The sequence below is a fragment of the Zootoca vivipara genome, chromosome 7 (assembly GCF_965207765.1).
Source record: "Zootoca vivipara chromosome 7, rZooViv2.hap1.1, whole genome shotgun sequence".
NCBI lineage: Eukaryota > Metazoa > Chordata > Lepidosauria > Squamata > Lacertidae > Zootoca > Zootoca vivipara.
The window spans coordinates 63,580,690-63,601,536 of record NC_142590.1 but is presented as its reverse complement, the minus strand read 5'-3'; the positions used below and the strand labels follow the sequence as shown (position 1 = coordinate 63,601,536).

Here is a 20,847-nt window from a genome sequence, read left to right as displayed (position 1 = left end):
CTTAAAAAAAAGGATTAGGTAGCAGACAATGAGAAAGATATCTGTCTGGGACATTGGAGAGCTGCTGTCAGGCAGGGGAGACAACACTAGGATAGATGGGGAAATCATCTGACCAGGTATAAATTGCCTTCTTAATAGACATGATCTGGTGGTTTTGTGCACCATTTAGAGTCCCGAGTGAAAGGTTGACATTCATCATTTCAGCCTGGTACCTGGCCCACTTCAGACATTTGAAAGGAATGATGGGAAGCTGAAAGACTCCTCTTGTTTCTGGACATCATATGCAGAAGGAGGATGTGCATCCTGAGCATGGGGCAGAGCAGTCACCTCCCTCCCTCTCACTTCCCACAAGACCTGGACATGTTTTCTAGGTTAAGAACATCAGAAGAGCCTATTGGATCAGGTCAATGCTCCATCAGCTCCAAAAAGCCTGTTCTCACAGTGGTCACCCAGAGGCAAGAGCATGGTCTCTTCTGAGGTTTCCAGCAACTGGTATTCCTAAGCATTACTGCCTCTGACCATGGAAGGCTAGCAATCAGTCCTCAGATCTAAAGCTCCTTGCTCATGGCAAGGCAACTATGCCTTCCCTGATAGCTTCATTATTGTGTATCTTTCCAGTGTAACCACTAATGGGCATGCTATTAGTGTAACCACATTGCCCAATGCAAAGCCAAGTGAATTCACCTTATGAATACATGCATGCTCCATCCTAGGATTGTACTCGGTAGTTAGGGAAACTATATCTTCCAGCATCATGTTCTTACATTGGCCAATCAGATGCCTGTGGGAAACCCACAAGCAGAACCTGAGCACAAGAGCACTCTCCCCACCACCACTGGAATTCAACTATTCTGCAGTCCTTCGATTTTTATTAAATTGGGGTTTCCCATTGCTGATTAACTTGAGCAAATGTTTGAGCCAATATTAATTGCAGTATTCAGGATTTTCAGACAGGAAGGATAGGTTAGATGTTAATGTAGAATGCCTAGATCCATCAATTAATTGAGGCATAAAAACCTCTGAAAAAAATGCTTCCCTAGCAAGTAGGATAACTTGTGTAAGGATAACATTAAAAAGGCACAGTTCTGTGGAATGTGCTTGATGCAGAAACCTGCACCGAGTCTCTGGTCATAATAAGAGCCATTCACTAAATGGACATTACATAAGATTTCCCTACATATCTTCTAGCTGAGCTACACCTTTCACAAATGTATAGCTGTCATTGTGCTGGGGGAACTGAACTCTGTTGTGCAGAACTCAGTGGGCTAGTTTGCACATCACACTAAGGCAAATAATGGGTTAGTGTGATAGCATGGTCTTCTGGAGAGGAGAGTGCAGCTGCTTCACTTCTCCCTGTTGTTTTTCCCTTGCTCCCCAAATGAACCATGAGCCATAAGCCATAGGACAAGCCTTGGTTTGTCTGGAGTTCGTTAAACCATGAGTCCTGGTGCACCAGCAAAATGCCTGGGGAAGAGCAAAGTGTCAATGATCTCTATAATAGTTCCCACATTTGGGCTAAGCCATAGTTTATGCAAACCAGGCCAGTGACTGTATATCTTCTGCTTCAAACAGAGGATGAATGCCAATTACAACAGACAGTAACGGAGCTTTTTCTGTCTATAAGCCTCTGGAAGCACTAGACCTCTTAGCAGGATCATTACAGCAGCTATGTGTCTTTTCTTTGCATTTTATTTTATTTTATTTGTTGTTGTTCTAGAAGCAGAGACAAATACGCAGTCCCTAAGTTACTAATGTGCATAGAAAGTCATGTTTTCTCTTTCTCTCTGTCTTTCTCTTTTCCCCTATGTACTTCTGTGCTTTTCAGCTTCCAGAGAAATCCAGGTCCAGTAGTTACCTTCATTCAGTTTTGTGAGACAATTTACAATAAAGCGGGGAAAAGAAATTGGCTGGTTCAAAACACACAGTGGCAAATTGCCTTCTTTGCACCCTTCTAAGCAACATGAACATTAGTGCAGATACAGCGGTGTCACAAGGGACAAACTGCACAACACTTTTAAAAAAAGGGGGGGGGGAGAAGAAGCAACCCCAGAATGGCAACTTCTGTTTTGAAGGAAAAGCTCCCAGTCCAGTTTGAGGGCCCATGCAATTTCCAGCAAACAAGGCCTGCAGTGGGAAATTACAACCAGGGGTGTGACTTCCAGTGGGAAATTGGTGCACGGTCCCAATTTGGATCAGGAGCATGACCTGAGTCAGCTTCCCACACAGATGATTTTCTTTCAGACATACATTTTGAAGGTGTGGAGTCTGTGGTTTCTCAGGAGCACTAGGTGTTGTTGAGTTGATGATGTGTGCAGTTTTTGTCTCTATAATGCCCTTCTCTTCCTTCTCTGTGCTCTCGTTGCTCTCCTTCTGTGTTGTTCTGTCTCCGTCTTATCTGACTAACCTGGATGTCAACTCACGGTAGGTCCTGATGCAAACGTCGCTTCCCTTTTAGGTTTAAAGGGACAAGGGAAGAGGGTTTAACTAGCACACAAAGTTCTTTGCAGGCTTTGTTAAAATGGTGGAGTTAATTCTGATATGGGACTTATACTGGGGAAGGTAAACAAACTTTACTCACAAATTTTGGTTAAGGGGACATTAAATTCCTGCTAATCTACCCAGTTGTAAATGTGGTTGAGTGCAAAGTCGGTTTTGTGTTAATTGTTGGATAATGTGCATCATCAAATGAGTTCCTTAGCAGATCAATTTCTCTGTCAAGACAACAGACTCGTCCATACTTCCGCTTGTCCTGTGCCTAGAAAGCATGAGCTGGGCAGTTTTCTGCTTGCTCTTTTCCCAGGGAAATATTGCTCTTTAGCTTTAAATTGGAGCAAACAGCAATACATGGAAAACCTGATTGCAGTTTGCTTTGATTAAGGAGTAAAGGGCAGGGGGAAAGCAGTGGGACAAGAAAGCATGTAGACAAACTCCACAAGGCTTAAGTATGACGAAACGAAATTCTGAATGAATTTGCATGTATCAGTGACCTAATTGTGTTTGCCAGAATTTTGTGGGGAAGGAACTAGTTTGAAAATATACAGTATATTTGACCAAGTTAGATCAACATATTTTGTTTTAAATACATGAATTATTTGAACAAATAATTATGTGTACATTGAGCGTGTGTATGCATGCATACAAATGTGTGAGTGTTGCAGTCCTATTTGTTTTATGCAAGGTACAAAAGAAGAACAGTGGATTTAAGTGAAGCCCCTGTTTCATTTCCTAGACACCAATCCCTTAGTGGCTTTGTCATGCTGGCCACATGACCTGGAAGCTATACGCCGGCTCCCTCGGCCAATAATGCGAGATGAGCGCGCAACCCCAGAGTCGGTCACGACTGGACCTAATGGTCAGGGGTCCCTTTACCTTTTTACCTGTTTGGACCCAGGTGGCGCTGTGGTTAAACCACTGAGCCTAGGGCTTGCTGATCAGAAGGTCAGCGGTTCGAATCCCTGTGACGGGGTGAGCTCCCGTTGCTTGGTCCCAGCTCCTGCCAACCTAGCAGTTCGAAAGCACGTCAAAAATGCAAGTAGATAAATAGGAACCGCTACAGCGGGAAGGTAAACGGCGTTTCCATGTGCTGCTCTGGTTTGCCAGAAGCGGCTTTGTCATGCTGGCCACATGACCTGGAAGCTATACGCCGGCTCCCTCGGCCAATAATGCGAGATGAGCGCGCAACCCCAGAGTCGGTCACGACTGGACCTAATGGTCAGGGGTCCCTTTACCTTTTTACCTGTTTCATTTCCTAGACACCAATCCCTTAGTGAGCACTAGCCAGCCTCTCACTAAAGCCACTGAACAGCCAGGCTCCTCCCCCTGCCGCATCATGGTAACCCCACTTCCCATAATCCTCTTGCCATAGATTGGTCCCCTTTGTACACAAACCAGATAACAACAGTTCCATTGCTTATGCTGTCCTCCTTGATATCTCCCCAAGTTCACAGTTGCCAGAAGTCTAATCTTTATATTCTGAAATTCTGAGCATTCAGCATTTATGAAGAAAATTACGGAGGTGTTAAATTTATGTAGCTGCTTATCAATATATATACTGGGCAGCTTACAAGCAAATCAATATTAAATACAGCATGTAAGAAAATCAACAGTAAGAAATTCCAGGCATCCAAAAAATATAATTTTATTTGCAACAGAAACAACAGAAACTGTTTACAAACCAGAGTAAACTTCACTGGCCACAATAGCCCCAGGTTAGTGCAATTAACAATAGTCTTAACTGAGCAGTGGGTTCTGTCCCTTCCTTTCACTAAATCTGCTATCCAACAGACCAGGGATAGGAGACATGTGGGGCTCTCATCCCTGACCATTGTCTGGGATTGATGTGAGTTCATCAACATCTGGATTGCCTCAGGCCTATAATCTCTGTAGTAGATTATGATGGTTAATTCATTAATCACCTCCAAGGCAATATACAGTGAAATAAAAATATGCAATAAAAACGCCACATAAAACAGAACAAAACCATTACTAACGAAGTGGAATTTTCAATGCATCAAAGTCCAGGTGCTACAGATTGACACTACTGCAGGTGCCACATAATGCCAAACCTTAGCAGGGAGCAAGAAGGACCAGGGAGGAGGAAAGTGGTTGTGAGATCGACATGTTCACACCTTCACATCAAGCCATGGTTTGGCTTATTGTGACCTGTGAACCAGGCCACCATCTGCCTTTGTTTCTTTTGCCAAAATTCGTGTCCCTTTTTGTTCTCTTCCTTTGGCGAAGGCTTCCATTTTCTGAAGGAAGCCTTTTGGATACCTTCCTTGACTCTGCTGGCCTCCTCTTTGCTCTGGGGGCATCTTTCCTGATCTGTATGCAGTCTAGCTGAGCTAGTTTTGAACAACCCCTACCCCCAAGAATTTTAGATAGTTTTGACACCTCTTGACTTTCCCTTTCAACTTCCCTTTTTACCAATCCCCTCATTTTGGGGGAATTTCCTCCTTCAAAGTTGGGCTTCCTTAGCAATTGCCCACTGACATATATGTTGACTTTTTCACCACTACGCTAACTGCTACTATCTGGTCCAACAACCCTTATATCTTGTACCAGGTCCTGGGCACCACTTAAGATTAAGTCCAGGACCGCCACCCCTCTGTCCAACTTTTCAAGGATTCCATCATTTAGGGTATCTAGAAATTTTTAACTCTTTGTCGTGACTGGAATACACATGTGCCCAGTCTGTGTGGTGAAGACTGAAGTCAGAGGGAGACCCAAAATTTTGAGCAAAATACAGATAAGGAATCTTAGGCTCCCCTTTCGCCAACTCTCCTTTTCCTACTCCTGGAGTAACGCTTTATAGATGTACATGCATTTATGTGCATGCATTTCAGTATTTAGGTAAGGTATGGGAGAAAGGATACGCATGTGTGAAGGGGAACTAGGTTCTCAGTGCATGGTGCTCCTGTGCAAAAAATTATGGTATTGCTTCTCTTCCAGAACAAACAGGATGATGACGATGATGATGAAGAAGAAGAAGGGGAAGGGGAGGGGGAAAAGGAAGAAGAGAAGGAACCAGAGAACCTGGGCAAGCTGCAGTTCTCCCTAGACTATGACTTCCAGGCTAACCAGGTAAGGCACCCAAATGAATAGGTGGGGTGAGAGAGAAGGGGGAACCAAAGCTGTTGGAGAGATGTCACCCAATGGGAGAAAAGTGATAGCAGAAGGCAGAAGCACACGCCTACCACTTCTGGCAAGCTCAAAAATCTTCAGAGATGCCCACCCAACATTTAACTTGAACTTGTTCTACGTCTCTCCCCACAAGCTCTTGAGGGAGAGCACTCGGAGCCATGCCCAAGTTCCACAGAGGGCTGGTTCTCAGGTTCTGGAAAGGCACAGCACTCAGCGAGACAAGCTGTTTGGGTTGAGGAACTAAGCCTGAGACAGGTTGCATAGACCTACCAGGCCCCTTTTGGTTCCCAGGTTGGACGCCAACATGAGTTGCCATTGTAAGTGTAGCATTGCAGCATGGGAAATCTCAGGCCAGGAACTCCTTCAGCCTTCAAGCTGCCTCAGTGCTGTGAGGAGTAATGTACCTGTTCCTGCTCCCTGAGTCCCCTCTTCAAGTCTCTGGGTGTCTTGCAGTTGACACAGTTGGTAGCTATGTGTTATTTAGCAACACATGTCAGAGAGCCTCAGTGCCATTTTGATACAGACCCCTCCCCCCCTAAAGCTGATTTATACCCTCACAAATGTGTCAGGTGGAGGAGCTTGTGTGTGTGAAGGAAGTTGAGGTTACAAAAAGATTAAGCATCCCCTTCTCCCATTCCAAATTCTCTTTCCACACACTGCTTTCCTTTTAAAAACAGTGACATGCAATTTTATGCTTTTTTTTTTACAAACCAGGTGATGGAATAATGATACTTTCCCAGTATACTTTTATTTGTAAGAAGTAATGAGAATGGATATCCCTTGATGGTTAATGGGGTAATCAGCTTCATGGGCATGACATAGTGGCCAATGGATTCATTGGCCCAGTTTGTGCATGGTGCTAAGCCAAAAATAATGACTTAGCATGACAAAATGTGTAAGCTCCAGAAAAATGATTGAAGTTGCTTGGCTCCTCTGGTTGTTTTGCTGCTGCACTAGTCAAAGCCATGGTTTGGCGTAGCATCTTATCCAAGCAGTTTTGGTTTCTCAACAAATAATGAGCTGTAACCGAAGTTTGCCCTGTGGTTTGCAGCTCATGGTTTGTCTGGGAAGGCTGAACTACAAACACGAGTTTGGATGATATGTTAAGCGAAATCATGGCTTGGCTCAGTTTGGTAGAGCAGCGAAGCAACCAGAAGGACTGGCTGAGATGTCTCCCAGAGTTTGGGTTGAGTCATGGTTTGTTTTAATGTTACACAGGGGTAGTGTCAGTATTTATTGCAAGCATAATGAAAAAGGAACACATTGTTAGTTGCCGCTTTTCATTCTTCGTCATTATTTCACTTATTAAATTACTATACTGCCCTTCTTCCTAGGGCAGTTTACACTCTACAGTTATATATGTTATATATCATAGCAATAAACTAAACTAAATAAGATGGTATTGCTAGACTAATTGAAAAATAACACCTGTGAGTGTAACACAAAAGAGAAGGACAACGTAGGCCATCTAGATTCTAGCAAGAGCAGAAGGAAGGTAGGTGACAGTTCATATTAGTTCTGAGGCCGATTTCCTTCTCTATGCATTGTACTGTTTGGCATGTGGCCTTGCAAAGCCATTTCGTTTCCTAAGAACTGTTTTTCCCTGACAGCTCACAGTAGGGATCCTCCAAGCAGCTGAGCTCCCAGCACTGGACATGGGGGGCACATCTGACCCTTACGTCAAAGTCTTCCTGCTTCCTGACAAGAAGAAGAAGTATGAGACCAAAGTGCAAAAGAAGACCCTTAATCCAACCTACAATGAGACCTTTGTCTTCAAGGTAAGACTTCTGTTGGCCTAGGCATCCTCTGCAGAGGATATATTGCACACAGCTAGAACACTGACATATTTGTGGTAGCCCCCAGAGAGAAAGAAAGAAGTACTGCAGGGAGCAATACCCAGTGTCACTTGGAGAAAAATGGGGGGGGGGAATAATTCCTGGCAATCGAAACTAAATGTATTGTTGGGCAAGATCATTCCAACAGCCTCTTAAGAGAGTTTGTTCCAGGTGCCAAAGCAGTTATTGAACCACAGCCCTCTGTTCTGTGTAACAGATTCCATATCAGGAGCTGGGTGGCAAGACGTTGGTGATGGCTATCTATGACTTTGACCGTTTCTCCAAACATGACATCATTGGAGAAGTCAAGGTGCCCATGAACACGGTGGACCTGGGGCAGCCCATTGAAGAATGGAGGGATCTGGAGAGTGCAGAAAAAGAGGAGGTAAGGAGCTGATGGAAGTGGAAGCATCTTGTTTTCTTTCATTGCCTTTTGCTGCTGTTTTTTAAAATTAGCATTGCTTTTTTTTACCTCAGCTGTGCAAATGTGGGTATTGATACTTAGCACTGTATGAAGGAGCCCCACACAGAAGGTGAATTTTGCTAAGTTTCCTGAGGTTTTTGGTAGGAAGTCGGCTTTGGAGAAATGCAGATTTAGAAGGCCTAGGTTCTTGCTGGGCTGAGCTGCCTTTTCTAAGGAAACACTCAGTCTCTCAGCAGAGCATCTCTGCACCTCGGCCTTCTGCTACTAAGTGGTCTTTGTGGAAGATCATTTGCCTCTGTCAGTACCAAAGGAATGGAAACGGATTGGTCAAGTCTAAAAACCAAGTTCTCTATTGCCTAATTGGAAGAATGAGGTCTTGGATTAAAAAATGTAACACTAATAAGTCAAAACTGATGCATATCGGTGGTGGGGAATCCCTAAACCAGGCATCCCCAAACTGCGGCCCTCCAGATGTTTTGGCCTACAACTCCCATGATCCCTAACTAACCAGTGGTCGGGGAAGATGGGAATTGTAGTTCAAAACATCTGGAGGTCCGAAGTTTGGGGATGCCTGCCCTAAACCATAACTACATATAAACAATGTTGAGTCCAAAATTGGCTATTAATTACTTTTCAGGAAATAAATCTTAACATCGTTATGGGGTTTCTCACCTCAGTGATTTCCGAGTGGGTGGAGGAACTTGTTATTCCTCCTGCTTTAGACTGGAGCTGGGCATCCAGCCCGTGTGGTATAGAGGTTAGTGTGTATGACCTGTAAGACCAGGGGAGGCTCACTCAGTCAGGAACCCTCTGGGTGATTTTGAGCCAGTCGCTATCTCTCAGCCTAACCCACCTCACAGGGTTGCTGTGAAGATAACATAGAGAAGGTAATAAATTTATACGTCACCTTGACCCCTTGAAGGAACGGGGAGATATAATAACTAAAAATGCATAAAGACAGCTCATTGTACTTTGAATGTATTGTTCGCTGTTCCTCTCATTTTAGTATTAATGCTTGTGTATAAGTGTACCAAAATATGGAATAATCTTGCTGTTATTTATTCAATTTCTCACCCACCCTTCACCATAAAGTCACAGGGTGGGTTACAGCAATTTATAAATGCAATATTAAAATCAGTTGAAAACAAATCATGGTCAAGAGAATAGGATGGTCCTTATATATCTCAAATGTCAAAAGCCAGGATAAAGCGGTGCATCTTCAGCATGTGACAGGCGGCATAAGGAAGGTGTCAGGTGCTTCTCCTAGTCCTGATACCAGGTCCTTTGCTTTCCTGGCTGGAGGAAGTGATGGTGGCCATAGTTGCAGTGATAGGGCAACATTCAAATTATTTGTCTGCTAGATGGTGAGAAGGGGCAGGGCCTTCACAGCACAGTGTGAACAGGGCAGTTGTGTTATGCCATGACTTTTAGCAAGGCCAGTTCTGGGGTTATTTCTAATATTTGCTTGGTTATTTTACATATTTCTCTTATGGTTGTTGTCCAGAATAGTTGGATTTTGGGGCACTCCCACCAATCACCCACCCTCTCCCCATCTTCCTCTTTCCCCCCTTTCTTCCCAATGTCTCAACAAATGAAACTGATTTGTAAAAATGTTATGAGAGACATTGCACGTATCTTTGTAAATCAAGAAAACCTCTAATAAAAACACAACTGTGTTATGCCATGACTTCCGCCTTAGGACTGTGAACTTTTATTGGCGCTGAGTAGAACTCCAGATTTCATTGCTCTCCCTGTTTCCCTTGACAGCCAGAGAAACTGGGAGACATCTGTATCTCATTACGCTATGTGCCCACTGCCGGGAAACTCACTGTCTGCATCCTGGAGGCCAAGAACTTGAAAAAGATGGATGTCGGAGGACTTTCAGGTGAGTGCAGAACAACTTCATGCCCACCAGATGGCACCACAGAGCCAGGACCAAAGGATTTTCTGGGCATTTTTGCACAATGAGGCATAAAGTAGTTCTTACTTTAATTGCTTTGTAATATGAATGTAAAACCCACACCTGCCAAAATGCGGCTTCTTCCTCTATATTATTCCTCTTAATTAGTTTATTTTGATTTGGGTTTTTTTTTACCTGCCCTTCACCCTAAGGTCTCAGAGGTTTTTTTTTTTTGGGGGGGGGGTGTCCTTGGCCTCACATTGCTTAAGTCTGAGTGACACCAGCTGCATGGATGCTACTTGAAAATGAAACATGTGTTGTGAGCAATGGGCCGCTTCCCATATGGCTGTGACCATTTATATCTATGGCATCTTGACCCACCCACCCCAAAAGGGAGAGTTGTACTGGTGTAGTTGAAATACCTGCAACTGTATGGAAAGGTGCTTCCTTCAGCTTCCTGCATAGGACTGTGACCGTTTCAATCTCGAAATGTCAGCCATTCCACTAGAGAAGTGCAAACCAGCCTTATGCTGTCCCAGGATGTAAGGAAAACCTGCTGGGTCAGACCAAAGGCTCATCTAGTCCAGCATCCTGTTCTCACAGTGGCAAACCAGATGCCTATGAGAAGCCCACAAGCATCCCCTGAGCCGAGGGAAGCACTGTCCTCATTTGCGATTCCCCACGGTAGAAGTAGAGCGCAGCCATCATTGCTAGTAGCCTTATGCTCCATGCATTTGTCTAATCCTCTCATCCCAAGTTGGTGGGTATCTTGAGCTTTTACAAAAGAGATAAGGACTCTCTGGGAAGAGGAGGAGCACCCACAGGAAATGCATCCTACATAAGTGGCTCCAAACGACCAACGATTCCGTATTATAGAGCAAAAAGTTAATGGCATCTCTGTCCGTCCCATTCCTCTGTGCACCATGGCTAATTCCTAGCTGTTTCCCCTTGAGGTTTCCTCTCTCTGGCCTTTCAGTGTGTGTTAGTTGCCTGCAAAGTCTGAACTGCTTAGCCTTCCTTTTCAGATCCCTATGTGAAGATCCACCTGCTGCAGAATGGCAAGCGGCTCAAGAAGAAGAAGACCACAGTCAAGAAGAAGACTCTGAACCCCTATTTCAACGAGTCGTTCAGCTTTGAAATTCCCTTTGAGCAGATACAGGTTCACCTGCTTCTCACTTGAGGGAGTTTGGGGGAGGGCCATGCAAAGGGCTCCCAAGGTCACTGAGCTCACCTGTGGGCTGAAAAGTCCTCTGCCATCTTACCTGTACCATGGGATCTTACGTTGGCCTCTCAAAGTGCATGGGCCAAATCTCTGAATAGTCTAGCCTCATTTCCTCCCTGTTGGCAATGGAAGGGGGATGTTCTCAAAGGATAAGCTTTAAAAAGCCTGGTGAGTTTTGTACAGGGTGAATCCTGTAAAAGATTTAAGTTAGGCATTTTAACAAGTCCAGGCCATTCTCTGATGAGGGACATGTTTTGTACTGCATTTATTTTATTTATTTACTACATTTATATCTCCCCTTTTCCTCTGAGGAGATAAAGGCATCATACATGATTCTCCCTCCCCCTTCCCATTTTATCCCCCCAACAACACTTTGTGGTGAGATTGAGATATAGCAACCCACCCAAGGACACAGTGTGAGCTTCATGGATGAATGAGGATTTGAACCCAAGTCTCCCTCATTCTCATCCAACACTCGTAATTGCTGCACCAGCACTCAGTTCATCGTAGGGCACAAATGTTGTAAAGAGCAACCTGAAGCCTGCCAGAGTGCAGTTTCAGTGTCTCTAACCAGAGCTAGGTTGTGCACATTTTGCTCATTCGGTCCAGACACTATATGGAATAAAGGAAAAGGAAGCATGAGCTACAGCTGCCCTCTTGGTTGTGTCAAAATTAAGTCCTCCATAGATCATATGCAAATCACATGCATCACTTTTACAAACAACTAGTATGTAGTATGTAGTAGGGTGGCGCTGTGGGTTAAACCACAGAGCCTAGGGCTTGCCGATCGAAGGTCGGCGGTTCAAATCCCCGCAATGGGGTGAGCTCCCGTTGCTTGGTCCCTGCTCCTGCCAACTTAGCAGTTCGAAAGCACATCAAAGTGCAAATAGATAAATAGGTACCGCTCCAAGCGGGAAGGTAAACAGCATTTCCGTGTGCTGCTCTGGCTCACCAGAAGCAGCTTTGTCATGCTGGCCACATGACCTGGAAGCTGTACGCTGGCTTCATAAAGCGAGATGAGCGGCACAATCCCAGAGTCGGTCACAACTGGACCTAATGGTCAGGGGTCCCTTTACTTTTACCTAATATGTAGATAGGTCGCTATAATTTTGTGTGCATCATCTCACCTTTGCAGCAAGCTCTTGTTCAACCAAAAATACACACCATTTCTGATCAGGATTCCCCCCCATGAGATTGTCATCCTGTTGTGATCCTCTGCTCCTTGCCCATTAATCCCAGAATGATCCCATTGCTCCTAAAACCTGAAATGTGGGAACAAACCAGCAACTATCATTTCCAGCCTTTTTTTATTACTGTATTAAAAAAAGATCAACTGAGCACCTACTGAACTTCAAGAGGATGTAGTATACCATAATAATAATTTCTCTTTTCTTGCCTCCCATCCAGAAAGTGCAAGTTGTGATTACTGTGCTGGATTATGACAAGCTGGGGAAGAACGAAGCCATTGGCAAAGTATTTGTCGGCAACAAATCCACTGGCACGGAGCTAAGGCACTGGTCTGACATGCTGGCCAACCCACGCCGTCCCATTGCCCAGTGGCATTCCCTGAAGCCTGAAGAGGAGGTGGATGCAGCTCTTGGGAAAAACAAATAGGCAGCTCCATACCCCAGCATCACCTTCTGAACATTCAAAGTGATCCAGAGCTATCAATACCTCAGTTAGGCAACATTTGGTTTCTGTTCCGTTCTGTTTTCTAAGCTGCAATACCCTTTCTTTGATGGCTGTAGAGGGATTCTGGATGAACTCGAGAGCATCCAGAGGGGGGAAGGTTTAAAGACACAGCTGTTCCTTTCGCATTCTTCAAAGTAGTTTTGTCTGCTGCATGTTCCATCGTCTCTCTGTGTCGTTCTCTTCGAGCGCAAAGCAAGCTTCATTCTTGGGTTTCTCCCCAAGGCCACCATGAATAGCAGCACAAAGCAAGCTTTGCTTTTACTCGCTTTGGGATCTTCTTCCTTAAGTTGGACCTTTGAATACCGTGCTTGGATGATACCAGAGCCTGACAATGTGAGTTGACCAGATACACTGTGCTTGCTTTGGAAGACAGCAAGGTGCACGAAGAGGTGCTCTTGGGAACCATATGAGCATCCTCATACTTTGAGATTGGTGGCCTTCAGCCATTGGCCACCTAGCAGAGAGAACAAGGAGCAACTCTGGCACTGGAACATCCCTGATTATGTGGATAGCTGGTGGCTTAAGTCGCTCTGGTGAGGGGAGTGTGGTTTTGAGCATACAAATTACCGAATACTAATTGCCCTGTATTATCTAGGTAATGCAGTCAGTCTTCTGCTCCCTTATAGTTTTCAGTTCTTGAGTAGAACAGTGGAGTGGTACTAGGAGATTATTGGAGTGCAATAACTACACTTGTGAGTTGCCACTCTTCTTTCCTAGTGCAGGGCAGAGCATAAAACACACTTTGTTTTTGAAGGACAGCACCATGGGATATTTATGCTAGTAGCCTTACCATGTGGAAATTAGAAGGCCCAGCCCTGCAGGTAAGTCAACTTCCAGATAGCGGTGTTAAACTGGGTGCATAGTGGGAAATTGTAGCAAGAACTTCAATGCAGCTTTGAGACCTGAAGGAAACGGCAGCCCTGGGTTGGTTTGCATACAGTTCTCGTCCTGCCTTGCACTGCCACCTCTCTCTTGTGGACACAGCAACCTAAATCTGAAGAGATGTAGAGATATTTAGCAGGAAGGTTAATTTGCATCCATATGTCAGTGGTAAGGCACGTGCATTGTATGCAAAAAGACCCCAGGCTCCATCCATTGTACCCTCAAGTATCACTGGGAATGTCCTCTGTCTGGAGAGCCATCTTAAGGATTTTTTCAGCCAAAGGCAAGTACCTGTGTTTTTCTAATGCTCTGATGATCTACTAGATGGGAAGAGCAGGTAGGACAAGCAGATTTGCCCAAAGGCCTACAAAATGCTGTATTGATCTTAGATTAATTTATCTAATTTCTCAATTATGAGAGTTGAAGAAGCTTTTGGCTGGGAGCCTCCTCCTCCCCCCACCCCAACGTCACTCTTGGCTAATAGAGGGAGCATTGTGCATGTTCGAGTTTAGAGGGAAAGCGAATCCATTCCAACCTAAGGACCAAAGATGCACCAAAGGCAGCAGCATCTCCTGTTCTATATAGTATTGTCCGGCTGCCAAAAACATATATGGTTTCTTTGCTGATCCCAGAGGGATAAGCCATATTATCTTTGCTACCTAGTGTTTGCACTGATCCCCGAAGGGCCTGCCCGTTTCATTTGTTGCACCAGATATCAATGTCTTGGATGTATTGACTCCCTGTTCAGGTTGAGCAGGAAGGATGTAGACACTGGCACCACCCCCAGGCCTCCGTTTTACTGAAGGGGCATCAGTCCCGCTCAGTTCAAGCTCATCATCTAAAGAATACAGCAGTGAATGCAGGCCTGACACTTTTATGTTTGGCTTGGTTGTGTTCCATTTAGTCACCATGGTGCTCCTCGGACCTTTTGGTGGTGATATGGGTAAAACGGATTCTAGCCATGAAGATGGTTGAGCAAGGCTCAGGCTTTATTCAAGTTGCAGATTCAGGGAGCAAAAGGCCTCAAGAAAACTGTCCTGTGAGGGCAAAATATTTAGCCAAGGAAGATCTCTTGTGCAAGCTTCTTCATTGGCTTAGCTTGGACCAGATCAGTCCTGTTACCATGATCACAGCCAAATAGTGACTTATACTTTTGTGTTTGTAGGAATAGACAGAGAGAGAGAGAGAGAGCACTGGTGGAGTTCTGAACATGCAGAATAAGGCAGTCCCTGTGCTCCAGCAGCCTCCGTGGCAATAATGTCTCCTTTCCTATTCTGGCCACCAGGGCAGGACTTAAGTACCAATATTGGCTTTAAGGTTCTCAGCTGCCTGTCAGCCTTTGCCACCTGTAAGGAATCCTGAGCTTGAAAGAACAGCTTGGCTAATGCAGACAAGGCAAAGGGTTATTGGGTGTTGTATGCTGACCTCCCATGGGGTGTAGGTTTCCTTGAATTCTTCGTTCCTCAGCTAGCTAGGATTAGGCCTCAGGTCTAGCTGGGTGGCAGTAACTGCCTCTCTGTTTTGTGCCATTCCAGCCTGCAGATGAGAACTGAATGTTCCTCCATATACAAAAACGAAACAAGAATCCTGCCGTGTAGAAAATTAGCATGACAGAAGGCATCTCCTTTTCTGCATAGAATAGGTTTGTTGGTTTGTTTGTACAGAGGAGCATTCCATTGTGTGAGCTTCCCCTTTTAATCTCAAATGGTACAGCCCAGAAACTAGGCCTTAGAAATAGGTTGTTCCTGCCCAAATGGGCCATTGCGAGCAGAGTAGTCCCAGGATCATTCATGTCCAGGCAGAGCTAAACCACTTTGGTCCTAGGGGCGAGTAAATACCTTGATGCTAATGCACTTTGGGCCTTGACTCTGCTCCTTTTTCTTCCTCACCAACTTTACTACAGAGATGGAAAGGGAGAGCCATCACCAGCTGCTTAAAAATGCTCTATAGATGTGAAGGAAAGAAGTGGGAGGGACTCTTTAAAGGTCTTCAGCATGCTTCCCTGCAAGTTTCCTTCTTGGATTAATCAACCCGTAAAAGCTACAGTTGCAGCCCTGGTCACCCTGCACATTGCTACCATGGTATTACCACATGTGGGTTGTGCTCCTAGCCCCATGAAGTGAGACCTGGGTTTATTTATTAATCAGACCTGCAGGACCATATGCAATAGTGCCTATGCTTAATCAGAAAAAAAGAAGAAAAAAATCTCTGCAGCATCTCTGAAAAGATAGCTTTGGTACTGGTTTGTTCTTTTTTAAAAAAAAAAACACAACACAAATAAGTCCATCCCCACAAGGGTACATTAAATTTGTTCCCAATTAAGGGTAGATAAAATTTGTGCCTCTCTTAGCTTTTAATGCTGCCACTGGCAAGGATAGGGTTTTAAGGCATCCTTGCAGAAGGATGTCCTTGTGGAGTTCTGAATCTGTCCATGAGATTCTTCTTCTTAAACTAGAACTGGCACCATCCCTAATCAGATGCCATCGCAACAGCACCACTGTAGTGCCAGGAAGTCCCAATGGCAGGGGGAAGGATCAGATGTTTCTGTCCACAAAGATCAAAAGGTGCCTTTGCAGGTTGTAAGCATGGTGGAATAATGAGCTCTTCATCCCTCAGAGATTCTCTCATGAGGTTCTGCAATGTCCTGCTTTCTTAAATAGTGGGTGAGCACTGGAATCTATGGGTGTGCGCGCATTTGTGCCAGTGTGCCAGTCTTTGTGTACAGTTCCTAGTCACTGCAGGCATCTATACATTTGGATAAAGGCTGCCAAACCAATTTGTATTATTTTGTTACAGTGAATTACCATGCTGATTATCTCCCCAGGTTATGCTTCTTTTGCCTCCTCTTACCTACAGCTGTAGAACCTGACGCCAGTTCTCTCCCAGATCCACCACCGTTCGGTGGGATTACTTTGCTTTGATCTGCAAAATATTAACATTTATAACTGTTTCTAGTGCAGAAGCCCTGTTAAGTCTGTTGCAACGAGAGCAGCAGAGAGTCTTGTTTCACCTTTAAAGCCCAATACATTTATTATGGTGCAAACAAATATGGGCCATAATATAAATTCTGTTGATTTGCAACTGTGTGATGTTATCTAAATGCTTGCAAACGTCACTTCTTTCCCTGGATTGGCAATTCATGCTTCTAAACAGTGTCACTTGAGGTTTACCGGTTCTTAATTCACACTAAAGGTAGGTGTGTGTGTGTGTGTGTGTGTGTGTGTGAGAGAGAGAGAGAGAGAGAGAGAGAGAGAGAGAGAGAGAGAGAGAGAGAGAGAGAGAGAGAGAGAGAGAATCTATGTGGCACTCCAAATTGACAATCATGCAATGGCTGCAAAATTCATAAAGTTGGCTAGAGAGCTGCCTGTTTGTGAATGGAAAGGACTGGAATCCAGCAGAGGCTCTTGCTGAAAGGAATTGGGGCAATTTTCACCATTCCCCATCTTCCATGTCCTCTGGAAGAGCTTTTCAGGGGGAAGTCTGAAGCCTGGCCTCCTGCAGTCTTGAATGGACTTCGGCTTGTGGGAAGTCTGGATCCAACTCAATAGCTTAAATTTACCTTGAGTTAGCATTTATATTGCCAATTCACATGTGGCTATAAAGGTGATGTCTACGTAAACGGATGGCAGTAAGATACAAAGTAATCTATAGCCCCATAATAAGATACTATGCATGTGGATGCATATATCTATTGATATTTCAAGAGGCATGTAGGTGAGCATTGCATTGAAGATGCCTTCATATCAATAGTGGTTATGGGCATAGATTAATCTTACTGAATTAGAACAAATATGTTTGAAGAATTTGTATTTTTGCAAGCAAAAAGGATCAGACCGCACTGCAAAATGGCAACATCGCCACACCAACCCAGTTCTGGTAATCTTCTCCTGCTGATAAACGATCCAGGGTGTCCTCTTTGAAACCAATGATGTGGAAATATTAGCACTAAGAACCAGGTCAGAACACACAGCCATTAATGAATGGTGTCTCCAACTTCTACAGTTTAAAATGGGGGAGCTGTAACTTTAATACACAATATAAATGTATTTTGGTTTTAATTTCTTTTTCTATAAAGGGGGAGAAAAAGTGAACCAACTCAAGCCATCTGAGCCTCATCCAAATCCCATCATTTGTGTGTACTTATATATAAAATGATATAGAGATCTATTAACATAAACGAAACCCTCTTGTAAGCAATGCATGATGCCTAGCCAGTATGTAAGTAGCAGCAGCAGCATGCAAAGAGCAGAACCCATAGACCATGTGTGTCATTGCCCATTTTCTAGAGTACAGTCAGGCTACAGAGTTATTTTTAAAATGTGGTGTGAATGAATTTATTTTACCTAATAAGATTGGGGGGGGGGCCTGTAAAAAAAATTAAGAGAGAGAGTGGTTGTAACAATGTAAGTTTATTTTCAATAAAAAGTAATAATTTTTTAATAAAAAAGCAACAAAGCATGCCTGATCCATTAAAAAAAATATTCATAGAAACATTGTATGGGGTGGGGTGGGGGATACGACACCAACAATATGGCAGTGGATTTCATCAGTGTGTTGTAATCTATATTTACAAAACTGTAACTTGTTGCATTTTTACCATGTCCTAGTAGCAGCAACATTGCCGCTTCAATGTTCCGTGTCGTGCTGAAGCATTTCACTGTTGAAGCAAATTTAGAAGCCATATTAGATCACAGGCTGCCAGGATCCTGAAACTGGGATTGGCTGACAGGTGATCCCCAGTCTCTCCTCTCCCTCGCTAATGTTTCCCTGCCTCCGTCTTTGTCTATCGTGCTGTCTATGTCTTACGTCATTCCTGCGGACGTTTGTGGGTGACAGAGACCCAACTTGGAGGCTGTGCCCTCACTTTGGGTTGGAGCTCTGAAGGAAAGCCGTCAAGTATATTTCAACACTGGCTGTGAATAACATTGTTCTAAAGTTCTTTCTTGCTCAACAGTCAGGATTAGCTTCAGCATTTGGGGCAGCCATTCAGGGGTCAAAACACCCTGGCAGATAACACCAGTGCTGGTGTCTCTTTTAATCCCCTTGTCCACCCATCTTCCTCAGTTGAAGGCTTATCCAGTGGCAGTGGATGGATCTGAGAAGCCCACTGTTAATACTTTCCCATGATGCCCTGGAACACTCAACATAGCATTATGGGAAAATTTAAAGGGAGGCTGCTTCCCAGCCACAGCAACTGCTACCAGATAAGCCAATAGTTTTTCTTAAAAACCACAACTGGAGCAATGGGCAGGCATGGGGAAGGTCCATAGTTCCTGTGTCAGCATGATGTGCTCATCTAGAGCAGGAGCAGCTATTGCAGAACCCTCTGGGTGTTTTCAGACTCCCAACTCAATCAGTCTCAGCCACCTTGACCAATGGTCGGGCTGTAGTGACGGCTGGATGACACCATGCGCAGAGGAAGTTTTGGGTAGTGGATGGGAAGGACTCTTACGGAGTAGTGCTCACCTTGGGGAGGAGAAAAGGAACTGGGATAGTTTATTTCAAGCTAGTCCAGACATTGACCCTGTTTAGGCAAAACTCTCACATCTTCTTTGAATGCATGTTTAGCAGAGCAGGAAGGGGCACACCGGCATTGGCTGTGAATCCCCAACATGCAGTTAAAAGTCTGAAAATGGCCCATAGATACATGGCAGGGCTTCACAGGAATCTTATCTGGTCAAGCATTTCCCATTGTGTGTTCACTGCCAGTGAGGTTTTGTCTGAACAAGGGGCTGTCTGTGGGAAAAAAGGGAAATGATGGCATCCTCAAGCAATGAGATTGCTGGGCCCTTTAGGCTACTTCTGTAACACACAGTTCTGAAAGAAATTATAGGACTCTTTTTTTTAAAAGCCTCTCTTCCAAGCGATTGTTGATCCAAGTTTTCTGGCCATAGCACCACTCCATGAGGCGTGTGTTGTGAATGAGCTTGGCAAAAGAAAAAAGCACAGTGTGAACTGGGCTTTATCTCAGCTTATCACCAGCACTATAAAACTGCAGAATGACATCAAAAAAGCAGCAGATAGCAGGAACGTTATGGATGGATGGATGGATGGAGTACAGATTTGGACATGACAACCCAGGTCACAGCAGGCTGCTAAAATCTGCTCCTGTCCTTCATGCAGGTGGCAAAATGGGATTGATAAAGGCAGCACCTCAAGGAACAGTTTGAAAAGTTGGCAAGTCCATTTGAGGTGTAGCAGATATACAGAACATAAACTCAAGAGGTGGCCTACATGATACACACCCACACATCCAAAAAAGGCTAGAGAAAGGCTTCAGACCTGAGGCAAGGCTTTTGCTTCCTTTGCCTTTCCTTCCAGCCAGACCCTCTGTCACATACAAACGTCCTGAACCAACTCATTTCTTGGCCCCACTTCATTTCCCACCATTTTTGGTGCAGCCTGAGCTCTGCAGCACTGACCTCCAACCCCCAACCCCTCTCTGCAGGAAGCTGCTTTTAATGCTCCCTTTCCTGTCCTCATGTGGACCGTTTCTGTCTCTATTGTTAAATTGTTATTTTGTAATGATATGCGTCTCCTTATTAAAGAAACTAGCTGAAAGACCCAGCCGTTCTGTTTTTTCTGTTATTTACATAAGTGCATTTTTCTTAATAGGAATACTTATTGGATCTCAGAATTAGGAGAGACTCAGCTGGAGGACAAACTCCATTTATAGAAGAGGGAATTTTGGCAGAGTTCCCATGTTCAAAAGAAATTGGTGGATAGGTTTTTTTTTGGGGGGGGGACCATCCCTATTTACATTTTAAAAACAACTTACACAGTAGAAACATCCAACAGGCAAATCAGTGATTCAAGTGTCAGGCGTCATACCTTTCTCATGGAGTCATCCCATATATTACATCGTCTTCTTCTTTGGCAATCACCTGTAGCAGAGTAAGATTGTCTTCCATGAATATGGTCTTAACAGTGTGTCCATAGATGACTGTGGAGGCCAATTCTGGATCTGCATGTCCTTCCACAGTGGGGACATAGGTTTCCGAGTAGGAGTCGATAGTAGTGAGGATTTGCCAAACGTGCCTTCCTCTTAGCTCATTTCTCCCTTTCATCCTGAGTTTGTGCTTCCAAATCCTTGATGCCTTTGGTCGAGGCTGTTCTCCAATTGGAGCACTCACAGGGAGTCATTCCATATATTACATCCACTGTCGTAGAATTCTGCACTGTACCAATGCAGACTGCAGAGGAGATCCTATTAATGCTCTTCCCATATTAGCAATTTTTGAAAAGGCCA

The 20,847-nt window shown here is 44.3% G+C and overlaps 1 protein-coding gene and 1 long non-coding RNA gene across 3 annotated transcripts in view; one reads left to right on the top strand and one right to left on the bottom strand.

Moving 5' to 3' along the window:
* Positions 1-15,785, top strand: part of SYT2 (synaptotagmin 2) — a 137,757-nt gene extending 121,972 nt beyond the window's left edge. For both annotated transcript variants that reach the window (XM_035122915.3, XM_035122916.3), the window contains 6 exons: positions 5,461-5,583; positions 7,254-7,421; positions 7,696-7,863; positions 9,670-9,787; positions 10,828-10,961; positions 12,432-15,785. In XM_035122915.3, coding sequence (XP_034978806.1) covers positions 5,461-5,583; positions 7,254-7,421; positions 7,696-7,863; positions 9,670-9,787; positions 10,828-10,961; positions 12,432-12,638 — 918 coding nt within the window. In that variant the 3' untranslated portion in view covers positions 12,639-15,785. The remainder of the gene's footprint in view (positions 1-5,460; positions 5,584-7,253; positions 7,422-7,695; positions 7,864-9,669; positions 9,788-10,827; positions 10,962-12,431) is intronic.
* On the bottom strand, positions 13,582-20,711 carry LOC148685111 (uncharacterized). Its single transcript, XR_015951130.1, has 3 exons — positions 20,430-20,711; positions 16,449-16,520; positions 13,582-13,710 (listed from the first exon to the last, which is right to left on the bottom strand). It is a non-coding gene; the product is annotated as an uncharacterized LOC148685111 (long non-coding RNA).
* Between the last annotated feature and the right edge of the window lie 136 nt (positions 20,712-20,847).